Genomic DNA, 12,157 nt, shown 5'->3' with positions numbered 1-12,157 from the left:
TCTGGAGGTTAGTCAACACCGTGTCCAAAGAAGGGCCAGAAGTATACAAAATGGTGTCATCTGCATAGAGGTGGATCATAGAATCACCAGCAGCAAGAGAGACATCCTTGATGTATACAGAGAAAAGAGTTGGCCCGAGAATTTAACCCTGTGGCACCCCCATAGAGACTGCCAGAGGTCTGGACAACAGGCCTTTCGATTTGACACACTGAACTCTGTCTGAGAATTAGTTGGTGAACCAGGCGAGGCAGTCATTTGAGAAGCCAAGGCTGTTGAGTCTGCCGATAAGAATGTGGTGATTGAGAGAATCGAAAGCCTTGGCCAGGTCGATGAATACAGCTGCACAGTATTGTCTCTTATCGATGGGGGTTATGATATCGTTTAGGACCTTGAGCGTGGCTGAGGTGCACCCATGACCAGCTCGGAAACCAGATTGCATAGCGGAGAAGTTACGGTGGGATTCGAAATGGTCGGTGATCTGTTTCGAAGACCTTAAAAAAGGCAGGTTAGGATAGATATGGGTCTGTAGCAGTTTGGGTCTAGAGTGTCTCCCCCTTTGAAGAGGGGGATGACCGTGGCAGCTTTCCAATCTTTGGGTATCTCAGACGATACGAAAGAGAGGTTGAACAGGCTAGTAATAGGGGTTGCAACAATTTCGGCGATTCATTTTAGAAAGAGGGTCCAGATTGTCTAGCCCAGCTGATTTGAAGGGGTCCAGATTTTGCCGCTCTTTCAGAACATCAGCTATCTGGATTTGGGTGAAAGAGAAATGGGGGAGGCTTGGGCAAGTTGCTGTGGGGGGTGCAGGGCTGTTGACTGAGTTAGGGGTAGCCAGGTGGAAAGCATGGCCAGCCATAGAAAAATGCTTATTGAAATTCTCAATTATCATGGATTTATCGGTGGTGACAGTGTTTCCTAGCCTCAGTGCAGTGAGCAGCTGGGAGGAGGTGCTCTTATTCTCCATGGACTTTACAGTGTCCCAGAACTTTTTGGAGTTTGTGCTACAGGATGCAAATTTCTGTTAGAAAAAGCTAGCCTTTGCTTTCCTAACTGCCTGTGTATATTGGTTCCTAACTTCCCTGAACAGTTGCATATCGCGGGGGCTATTCGATGCTAATGCAGTACGCCACAGGATGTTTTTGTGCTGGTCAAGGGCAGTCAGGTCTGGAGTGAACCAGCTATATCTGTTCCTGGTTCTACATTTTTTGAATGGGGCATGCTTATTTAAGATGGTCGGAATACTACTGTCGGAATGAGGTCATTATCCTTCCAGGATACCCGGGCCAGGTCGATTAGAAAGGCCTGCTCGCTGAAGTGTTTTAGGGAGCATTTGACGGTGATGAGGGGTGGTCATTTGACCGCAGACCCATTACGGATGCAGGCAATGAGGCAGTGATCGCTGAGATCCTGGTTGAAGACAGCAGAGGTGTATTTGGAGGGCAGGTTGGTTAGGATGATATCTATGAGGGTGCCCGTGTTTACGGATTTGGGGTTGTACCTGGTAGGTTCATTGATAATTTGTGTGCGATTGAGGGCATCAAGCTTAGATTGAACTCTGTATGACACATAATATTGTTCTTTACCATTTTAAAAAAGTGTTATTTTCTTGATCTTCATTTTGTTGCATATTTGCAATGGTATACCATAGATAGAAGCACCTTTGGAGATATGGTGGCAGGCTGCGAGGCTCACTGTGTTTAATATTTGATCTCAGCTCCACTTCTACAGTGTGTTGGCAGAACTGTTGAATTATGTAATGGATTGGGGATGGGAAAATTCCTTTTCATTCACCACATTTTGGAGCCTGTTTAGTGTATATGTTGATGTGTCCATATCTACAGTTGAAGTCGGAAGTTTACATACACTAAGGTTGGAGTCATTAAAACAAATTTTTCAACCACTCCACAAATTTCTTGTTCACAAACTATAGTTTTGGCAAGTCGGTTAGGAAATCTACTTTATGCATGACACAAGTAATCTTTCCAAAATGTAGACCTCCACAAGTCTGGATCATCCTTGGGAGCAATTTCCAAACGCCTGAAGGTACCACGTTCATCTGTACAAACAATATTACGCAAGTATAAACACCATGGGACGACGCAGCCGTCATACCGCTCAGGAAGGAGATTTGTTCTGTCTCCTAGAGATGAACATACTTTGGTTCGAAAAGTGCAAATCAATCCCAGAACAACAACAAAGGACCTTGTGAAGATGCTGGAGGAAACATGTACAAAAGTATCTATATCCACAGTAAAGCGAGTCCAATATCGACATAACCTGAAAGGCAGTTCACCAAGGAAGAAGCCACTGCTCCAAAACCGCCATAAAAAAGCCAGACTACGGTTTGCAACTGCACATGGGGACAAAGATCGTACTTTTTGGAGAAATGCCCTCTGGTTTGAATAAATAAAAATAGAACTGTTTGGCCATAATGACCATCGTTATGTTTGGAGGAAAAAGGGGGAAGCTTGCAAGCCGAAGAACACCATCCCAACCGTGAAGAACGGGGGTGGCAGCATCATGTTGTGGGGGTGCTTTGCTGCAGGAGAGACTGGTGCACTTCACAAAATAGATGGCGTCATGAGGATGGAAATTATGTGGAAATATTGAAGCAACATCTCAAGACATTGGTCAGGATGTTAAAGCTTGGTAGCAAATGGGTCTTCCAAATGGACAATGACCCGAAGCATACTTTTGAAGTTGTGGCAAAACGGCTTAAGGACAACAAAGTCAAGGTTTTGGAGTGGCCATCACAAAGCCCTGATCTCAACCCTATAGAACATTTGTGGGCAGAACTGAAAAAGCGTGTGCGAGCAAGGAGGCCTACAAACCTCACTCAGTTACACCAGCTCTCTCAGGAGGAATGGGCCAAAATTCACCCAACTTATTGTGGGAAGCTTGTGGAAGGCTACCCAAAATATTTGACCCAAGTTAAACAATTTAAAGACAATGCTACCAAATACTAATTGAGTGTATGTCAACTTCTGACCCACTGGGAATGTGATGAAAGAAATAAAAGCTGAAATAAATCATTCTCTCTGCTATTATTCTGACATTTCACATTCTTAAAAAAGTGGTGATCCTAGTGACCTAAGACGGGTAATTTTTATTATGATTAAATGTCAGGAATTGTGATACACCTCAGCCAAATTCATTTAAACTCAGTTTATGTAAACTTTCAACTTCAACTGTATGTATACAGTGCTGTGACCCAGGTCTTTCAAAATACTGATAGGGATGGGGAGGAGGGATGTTGCGTGGGGGCGTATCCCCCTTGTCTTTTTCTCTCATTTCATCAGATTCCTTCTTTTTATTGATCAACATTATTGATGATAATCATCTCACTTGCCCTTTTATATTTCCCCAATTGGTAGTTACAGTCTTGTCTCATCACTGCAACTCCCGTACGGACTTGGGAGAGGCGAAGCTCGAGAGCCGTGCGTCCTCCGAAACACAACCCAACCAAGCTGCACTGCTTCTTGACACAATGCCCGCTTAACCCGTAAGCCAACTGCACCAATGTGTCGGAGGAAACACCGTACAGCTGGCTACCGTGTCAGCATGCACTGTGCCTGACCCGCCACAGGAGTCACTAGTACGCAATGGGACAAGACATCCCTGCCGGCCAAACCCTCCCCTAACCCGGACGACGCTGGGCCAATTGTGCGCCGCCCCATTGGTCTCCCGGTCGTGGCCGGTCTTCGACAGAGCCTGGACTCGAACCCAGAATCTCTAGTGGCACAGCGCCACTCGGGAGGCCCACATGCCCTTTTAAAACAAAGCATAACATAAATGTACTGCTCTATGAAACACGTTAAAAGACTGGACTCTGTTCTCTTCCCATATTGCTCATGAGTCAATATGAACATAAACAAGAGGTAATTAACCATTCCATTCAAAGTATTTTCACTACCTGTAATCTCACACTAACATTGCTCCTGCACAAACGCACACACACACACACACAACCTCCTACCCAAGGTGCTCAGTATTGTTTTGCCTATACTGCATGTGACTCTAACAATAACAGTAGACAATTTTAGAAGTGTAATTTGCATGTTTTATTTTAAAACAGTATATTATGTGAAAATACATTCCATTTTAGGACAACTGAAATTAAAGTAAAGAAGTTAATCTCCTACATACAGTACATTACTACTCCTCAACTTTGAAAAACATCTGACATCAACAGTCTTCTTTTTATGACTACGGAAATAACTGGCCCCCAATATACACTGAGTGTACAAAACATTAAGATCACCTGCTCTTTCCATGACATAGAATGACCAGGTGAATCCAGGTGAAAGTTACGATCCCTTATTGATGTTACTTGTTAAATCCACATCAATCAGTGTAGATGAAGGGGAGGAGACAGGTTAAAGAAGGATTTTTAAGCCTTGAGACAACTGAGACATGGATTGTGTATGTGTGCCATTCAGAGGGTGAATGGGCAAGACAAAAGATTTAAGTGCCTTTGAGCGGGGTATGGTAGTAGGTGACAGGCGCACCGGTTTGTGTCAAGAACTGTAAGGCTGATGAGTTTTTCACGCTCAACAGTTTCCCATGTGTATAAAGAATGATCCACCACCCAAAGGACATCCAGCCAACTAGACACAACTGTGGAAAGCATTGGAGTCAACATGGGCCAGCATCCCTGTGGAACGCTTTAAACGACTCAATACTAGGAAGATGTTCCTAATGTTTGGTATACTCAGTGTATGTTGGAGGTTTTTAAAAATGTTTTACTTTTCATCACTCTGATAAATTTGATTATTCTTATAACCATGATGAGTTTTGGCGTTCTCTCCATCAAGGAGCAGTCGGATTCTAGAAATGTAGAATAATAAGGCTACCAAGGAAGAAATATACATTGTTAATCATTACTAATGAGCGACAACACAATGATTGTTGGTCCACGTGATATACAGACCATTGATTTGTACTTAATAACTGATCCCATGTTCACATTGACCATGAGATTAATTTGTACTTAATAACTGCAATACATTAATGTACATGAAGGCTACATATCTTACAATTTAGTGTGATGCATTTTCAGTTTTGTTTTAATTCAAAGGAATATATTATTTTCAAGTCTGTACTATCTCCTATCTTTTTTTCTTGGTCATTACATTACTTTTATAGCCATATGGACAACCCCTTTTTGAAGAGGTGAGTTTGGTTAGTAGGCCTCTTTACAGTGCTTCAGTTTAGAGATTACACGATGAAGACAAATCCCAGCCTATAAAATGTCAAATCAAACTGAAGTAGCAATACTAGCATTAGCCTCTGTGCTGAGAAATGTAAACAAATAAGACATCATTTTAAGCTATCTAGCGTTCCCTTCAAATAACGTATATCATATGATTGCAATGATCTGTCTGCTAGCTATTTCTCTAGAATATATGCATCTGTGCTTTCTGTATAACATCACCTTACAGTAGCTATATCACTGGGCAGTTAACACAGACAGACTGGGGCTGATCTACATCTTAGCAAGAAGGTTACTGATCAGCCTCTGTAGGTCCTGAGTGCGCATTCCTGTGGTCTCCAGTACCTCCTCATGGTTGGCCTTCTCCTGGCTGTCGTAGTCTGTGACCACCTTGTTGGTGATGAGAGACAGGCCAAAGACACGGAGACCACAGTGACGAGCCACCACCACCTCAGGGACTGTACTCATACCTACAGAGCACAGAGAGGGTGAAAAAAAGACAAGCACTAGAGTTCTGTTGAAGAAATGGACATCTATTGAAAGATTTCAGGGCATTGATAAAGCCCAATGAACCATACTAACCCACAGCATCTGCGCCTAGTTTCTGGAGAGCTCTGCACTCTGCGATGGTCTCAAAGTTAGGACCTGCCAGCATGCAGTACACGCCTTGCTGGATAAAGGAGGAACAGCCCTGCTCCTCAGCAGTCTCTTTGGCCAGTATAGAAAGGTCTTTGTCATAGGCGTCCGACATGCAGGGAAAACGGACTCCAAACCTGAAGAGATACATAAAGTCCTGTGTCATATCGGAGGCCCTCAATGTCAGGTAAAGGAACAATCCAAGAAGTCCACAAGGATAATAACCATGCCCTTTACTGTAATAAAATGCCAGTAATCAGGCTTCTCAGACAGCAGGAACGTGCAACATGACCCTTCCTTCCAAAGATCAAGAGACTGCTATTCTAACTAGGAGTGATGGAAGGCTCACCTTTCATCGTTGTGACCACACAGTGGGTTCTGGCCTGCAAAGCCTGGCATGTTGATGTGATCCTTGATCAGCATGATGTCACCCACTTTAAAGTTGGGGTTCAGCCCCCCAGCAGCATTAGTGACAATCAGGGTCTCCACCCCGAGCAGGAAGAACACTCGCACCGGGTATGTCACCTAGAGAGAAAGAGGAACTAGAGATCACATCCTCAGTACTACATTTTTTAAATAGCAAGCCTGCACTGTTTTCCTTATTGCTAGGTGACTAGACTATAATAATTTTCACTATATTCACTATAATTATTTTCACAAAATAAAGTCAATAAATCCTTTTTTAGTCATAATGCGTAGTTCGTACAGTATTTGTATTTGTATTTATTAAGGATCCCCATTAGCTGCTGCCACGGCAGCTGCTCCTCTTCCTGGGGTCCAACGACATTGTCAGAAATACAATTTAAAATATTATATGACATTACATTTCACAACACTTTACCCAATACATGTAGTGTGTTCCCTCAGGCTACTACTCCACTATCACATATTTACAATACAACATCCATGTGTAGGTGTGTGTAGAGTGCATGTCTTATCATGTCAGGGTGCAGATTATATTGTGCCCAAAGATTTAAGATTAAAATTCAACTCACACTGTCAAAGGTTAACCCAAATTGCCTGGTATGCTACTTTTACAGAGGTTAAAAGCTAACTCAAGACACTAACTGTGTTATTCTAACATTATGGAACTTATGTTCTTCATAAAAGTGCAAACTGGTGAAGTATCATTGAGTATCCTCACTACTCATTTGAAAGAATATAGTAGCTGCATTTAAAAATAAATATCATCCCATAAAACAGGTGTCAGGTTTACCATGGGATATACAAGCATTTCAATACACTTCCACAACATTCATTAAATATGAATCCAATGTAATGAGGATATGGCTCTGGTGGATGGAGAGAGTGGAGCTCACTGTGGCAATGTTGTAGCCTTCGTAGAAGTGGAAGCGGCCCTGCATGCAGACACACTGCTTCCCCTGCAGCTCCCCAAAGACCAGCTGACTGGCATGTCCTTGTACTGCAGTGGTGCAACAAGAAAGAAAGGAGGAGCATTTTTATAGAATTACTGAATGTAAATATTTCAGTCAGGTCCCAAGGACAGGAAGCAGCAGCCACCATCGGGTGACGGTCTGGTTCTGGGTCACAGTGAAGGACTGGTGTTCTTACTTCAACTTTCAAAACATCCACCTAAACATTTCTTATCTAACATTAAATTATTAAATGCATAAGTTATCAATGATCATTATAACGTTTATTGAGCTTTGGTCAAGTGTTCAATAAGCATAACACTGTAAGATAGTATGTCATGTCTACAGGATGATGTAATGATGCATGTACAAACTGAAGACAGCATGATGCTGTACATTTTCAGGTGGGACAGTACAGGATAAGGATATTGTCTGACCTGTGCTGTTGGGGAAGCATGGGATGTCCTTGTAGGGAAACACAGTCTTGTTGTCCAGCAGGTCAGCCAGGCCACCCAGGCCAGAGCCACAGATGATGGCTACTTTAGGCCTCTGCTCAGTGTGGGACAGCAACCAATCAGCTGTTTCCCTGTAATCCTCATATTTGTAACTGAGGAAAGAAACATAGTAAGTGCATGCTATTCAGTGTAATATAATAATAATATATGCCATTAAGCAGAAGCTTCTATCCAACGCGACTTACATTCATTTGTGCATATATTTTTACATATGGGTGGTCACAGGAATCGAACCCACAATCCTGCCGTTAATTTAAATCATCAAAGATAATCTGTGTTTCAGCAGAGATAGGTTACTATATACCTTTCATCTGAACACAACCAATAGGAACTTTTCTTAGTTGATGAGCCCAACCTGTCAATTACAGAAGGGTGATCTTCAAAAGTATCTTAGCAGCTCCTACAGCTGGTAACAACAGAATCACAGACACAACACACCCTGTAACCCCCTCTCTTGGTTGTGTGTGTGTGTGTGTGTGAGAAAGAGAGAGTTTATCTAATTGAATTAAATTGAATCGTGAGTTGAACTAAATGTAATTAACTTCTACACATTCAAACTCTACAAGCACATCGACTTCATTTGAGACACATCATTGTTGTCGGGCAAACTCATCGGGTGAATGATTGATTGCAAGTCCTGTAATTTAAAAGCAGGCTTACACAGCTTTTATAAGTTACCATAAACCCAATTAGATCACTTGACTAGAGGTCACTCTAACAAACATTAGTTGCAGAAGGCAGTTTGAGTTCTGCTAGTAAAAACATATATATATATCATCCTCATATTCGATGTTAGCAATAAACCTTCAGTCACCATAAACTTTTATATCGGCAGGCCATGTTTTATGGGTTGTATATGCTTCATAATAAAGCTGGATTTAAAACGGAAAATAGTGTCAATTCAACCTTCCGCTCGCTGTAGTAAAACGGTGGGAGCTACAAAGGCTCAGTGAGCAAGTGAAATAAACAGCAGGATTGGATGATTCAGTGGCAGCGCAGTGCGGAGCTGTCCGTGGTGCTGCTGCGGGATCAGCGCATTCCATTCAGGATGGTCCACAGAGCCGCGCGACTGCACACTCCTACTGAACCAGGCGCACAATGAACACGAACAATGGCCACTCATTTTGTATTTATTGACAGACAACGGCGAGTCCCTTTCGTTTCAAATGAGCTGGCAAAAGCTAGGGCTACTTTCAATGCTTGAATTAATTTTGCATAGGGTTTGCATGAAAAGGAAGCATGTTTCTTTAAGTGCTGCCCACGCTAACGTGTACCTACGTATGAGGATGTAGGCAGCCTAGTTACTAAAAGGATAGGGAGATAAAAAGCTTACATTTTGTTAACCTTATAAACAATATACATTTTCGATATGTAAATCAACAATATGTATTGGTATCTATCAAATATAGCCACGATAATCTCTTGCCATATGTGAAAATATGCCTATTTCATGTATCCTAATCCACCAACACATTGTAACCTACGATATGACGATTTTACTGACTGAAACTGGCATTTTGGCAGAACATTCATGGGTTACTGTGCGCTTCCAACCCTCGACACAGACAAATGGATTAGTATCTGCCGCTGAATTATTATAGGCTCTACTGTGTAGCCTATCAGGAGGACAACCGTTCACTTCGTTTTACTTCGATATACACCAATATGTTATCTTACCTGCATTGGTTTGAGGATGAATTGTTCATTTCTGATGATGAGGTAAAGCTACAGTAGAAATGGTTTGTTCGTCAGCCACAGCGTTTAGCGACAAACGGTAATCGTAGGACAAGGTCAGTGATGGGAGGGTGGCGTGACGGAGGAGGAGTCGTTGGACTTGTGGTTCCTTTGAAAGGGCTCGTTGTTCTAATCCAATTGTCTGGGACGCTCACTGACCCGCGCAATAAACCTTGAGGACTGACACTGACAGCGGGCCAGCCGTTGACAACATAGGGAACTGAAAGGGTCCTATGACTAAAGCAGAACAAATAATAGATAACTCTACATTGAAGCTTAACCACAAAACAATGATTTACTGACAGTGAAGGTGCACGAAGGGGAACTTTTGTCTACCTGAAGCCACGCTCTCACACTGGAAATACCCACGTTAATAGTTTGGATAACACTCAGAGCAGAGACCTCAATTAGTCAACTATCATTTTGTTGATGTGTTGGGCTGGGGGGAAATCCCAAAAATTAAAATATCCCCACTCTTTTGAATGTCTCCATGTGCTCAAAGAGCCTGCTCTGACTCATGTGAAATGCAAAAAGTGTGGTTAGATGTCAGGTTCTGGTTGAATTTTGCCTGGTTGTGTAGGACTACATTGAGAAAGATTGCAATTTGCAGGCTACTTCAAGGTAATTCTTGGCCTTGTCCCCCCCCCCCCCCTGTGGATTAGTTGTTGGAGCCTCAGAGGGGCTTCTCTGGTGATATTTAAGACATGGCACTGCCTTGTCTGGTTCTTCTGTTCTCCAGACAATATCCCTTAGTTTTATGTAGTGCCTACTTTCTACCGTAGAGGCGTATCTGGAAAACCAGTTAAAAAAACTGCAGAATTGCTAACTACAGGAAGATGAAAGGGATAAAGTGGAACATGGTTGAAAAAAGAAACACTGAAGTTTTTTTCTGTCAGGTTTTCCACCCTTTTAACTATTACACACATAAGGACTACGCAAATGTTTTCACAGTTCTTAAGTGGAAAATCCAATGACAGAGCTTAAGCAGAGGGCACATAGTAGCTGGTGTATAATAGTGTGATGAACCTCTAGGAACCTCTAAACAGTCACCATTCGAGGAACAAGATTTACAAAACGCTACAAAATCAATATGTGGGCAAGCAGAGCTAGGCATATTTGTAAAAGGATCAAACTAATAGGATTTGTACGCATTAAACGGAAAGCAAATTTCCCTCCTGTCATCCCTGTTCTATTTGTACTTTCCCTGTGAGACACCCCGTCCCCCACAGTGGGATTCCCTCCTCTCCTGTCATCCCTTGTGCAAAGGCCGCCTCTGAAATACCAGACATCTCAAATAAAACTGAAGCTTTCTGGTCAGACTTCCAATGAGGGTGTGTAGATGTGATACACAGGGAATGCACTATAGTAGCTTTGGGATTACAGTAAATTACAGTTTGTAAAATTAAATTACATTAACAAATAGTTACAATTTCTTGTACATGCTGCGTGCCTCTTTCGACATGAATGAATTGTGTAATCTGGTAAATCTCTCCAAGATTATATTGTATTGTGAAACAATAACAATTAAATAAACTACCTTTTCAACCTCTGCAAGACACATTGAGATTAATGAAAACAATTTACAGGTCACTAAAATGGAAAGTTGAAGGCCTTCTATGGGAACTTGGTGGGAACCAACTGAGTTAGTAGAAATGAGGTGACTTCATGAGAGTTTTTTGTAAATGAGAAGAAGAATTTTAGAACTACTACTACTGAATTGAAATAGGGAGAAATTAGCTATTTCTATTAAAAAACATTGTGTATTATTAATTTATTAGGCCACTTTTGCTGAAGTCAAGCCCCTACACAGTTGTAATGTTCTAACTCAACCTGACATATGATATATTATCAATGAATGTGGCATAGGGAGTTAGGCCTGGACACATACTGTAATTTTTTGGTGATGCAGAATAGGCATGTGTTTTTTGAGAGAAATCCCCTGGTATCAGGGTCTTCAGGACAAAATAGTCTGCTACTCTATTATTCATTATCTTTCACACATTCTACTACCTAGTGCATACTCATGCATATGTCTACTGGGATCAAATAACTGTTAAAGAAACATAAAACATCCTCTGTGTTTTTGATAGCAAACATTACAAATATGCTGGCACCACAATTTATAGATTAATACCCCAAATGTAGCATACATATAGTCTAACAAGACTTCCAAACTGTTTCACTTGTAGTTTGAGTGCTCAGAAAGGAATGCATGCATAGCCTACTAATTAAGCCTCGTTAGATAAATCTAACATTTGTCATCTTGATACCCAATTAGAATTATTAACTTTGATCATATCTATTGAATTCAGTTATTTACTTAATGGGCTACATAGGCTAGATAGAAGACTGGTCACTCTAATATCAGAGTATGGGTGGGGGGTTGGGTCGTCTCAGAGGTCCATTTGGATACATTGTTTCTGATGTTGGCTCCACGAACACCAACTCTTTTATTCCCGCTTTGGACACGTGACCAATGAGAAGGAACCAGCACGCCCGTAGAGTCGGTGCCATGGTAACGGCTAAATGCGCTACAAACTAAAAGGAGAGAAAGAGAGGGACAACTATTGGTGACTATTCTGTAAGTTTCAAAACAAATGACAATGTCTGGTTATTAGGAATATAAAGAACCTAGAACTGAATATAAAATGTTTGAACTGGCTTGATAATGTAGACACATTTATTGA

At 41.7% G+C, this 12,157-nt stretch overlaps 2 protein-coding genes across 2 annotated transcripts in view; one reads left to right on the top strand and one right to left on the bottom strand.

Annotated features, from left to right (window-relative positions):
* Positions 1-4,037: 4,037 nt before the first annotated feature.
* On the bottom strand, positions 4,038-9,601 carry LOC139539901 (purine nucleoside phosphorylase-like). The gene is made up of 6 exons (XM_071343284.1): positions 9,414-9,601; positions 7,659-7,828; positions 7,168-7,271; positions 6,198-6,373; positions 5,795-5,985; positions 4,038-5,682 (listed from the first exon to the last, which is right to left on the bottom strand). Exons 1-6 carry the CDS (start codon positions 9,440-9,442, stop codon positions 5,486-5,488), a joined length of 867 nt encoding a protein of 288 aa, XP_071199385.1. The 5' UTR covers positions 9,443-9,601; the 3' UTR covers positions 4,038-5,485.
* Positions 9,602-11,989: 2,388 nt separating this feature from the next.
* The window catches only part of hydin (HYDIN axonemal central pair apparatus protein), an 82,134-nt gene continuing 81,966 nt past the window's right edge, over positions 11,990-12,157 (top strand). The window contains exon 1 of the mRNA XM_071343283.1: positions 11,990-12,051. The gene's annotated coding sequence lies outside the window, so the exon portion shown is untranslated. The remainder of the gene's footprint in view (positions 12,052-12,157) is intronic.

Source organism: Salvelinus alpinus, chromosome 15 (assembly GCF_045679555.1).
Source record: "Salvelinus alpinus chromosome 15, SLU_Salpinus.1, whole genome shotgun sequence".
NCBI classification, from domain to species: domain Eukaryota; kingdom Metazoa; phylum Chordata; class Actinopteri; order Salmoniformes; family Salmonidae; genus Salvelinus; species Salvelinus alpinus.
The sequence above is the reverse complement of the archived record's forward strand: the minus strand, read 5'-3'. Positions and strand labels throughout refer to the sequence as shown.

What these genes read in the sequence shown, in the direction of transcription:
- LOC139539901 (XM_071343284.1), bottom strand. Translation starts at nt 9,442, where the DNA reads ATGAACAATTCATCCTCAAACCAATGCAG. An exon ending in AAGGCTACAACATTGCCACA is followed by an intron (nt 6,374 to 7,167) that starts GTGAGCTCCACT and finishes CTTTCTCTCTAG; the next exon opens with GTGACATACCCGGTGCGAGT. An exon ending in TGTGGTCACAACGATGAAAG is followed by an intron (nt 5,986 to 6,197) that starts GTGAGCCTTCCA and finishes GTATCTCTTCAG; the next exon opens with GTTTGGAGTCCGTTTTCCCT.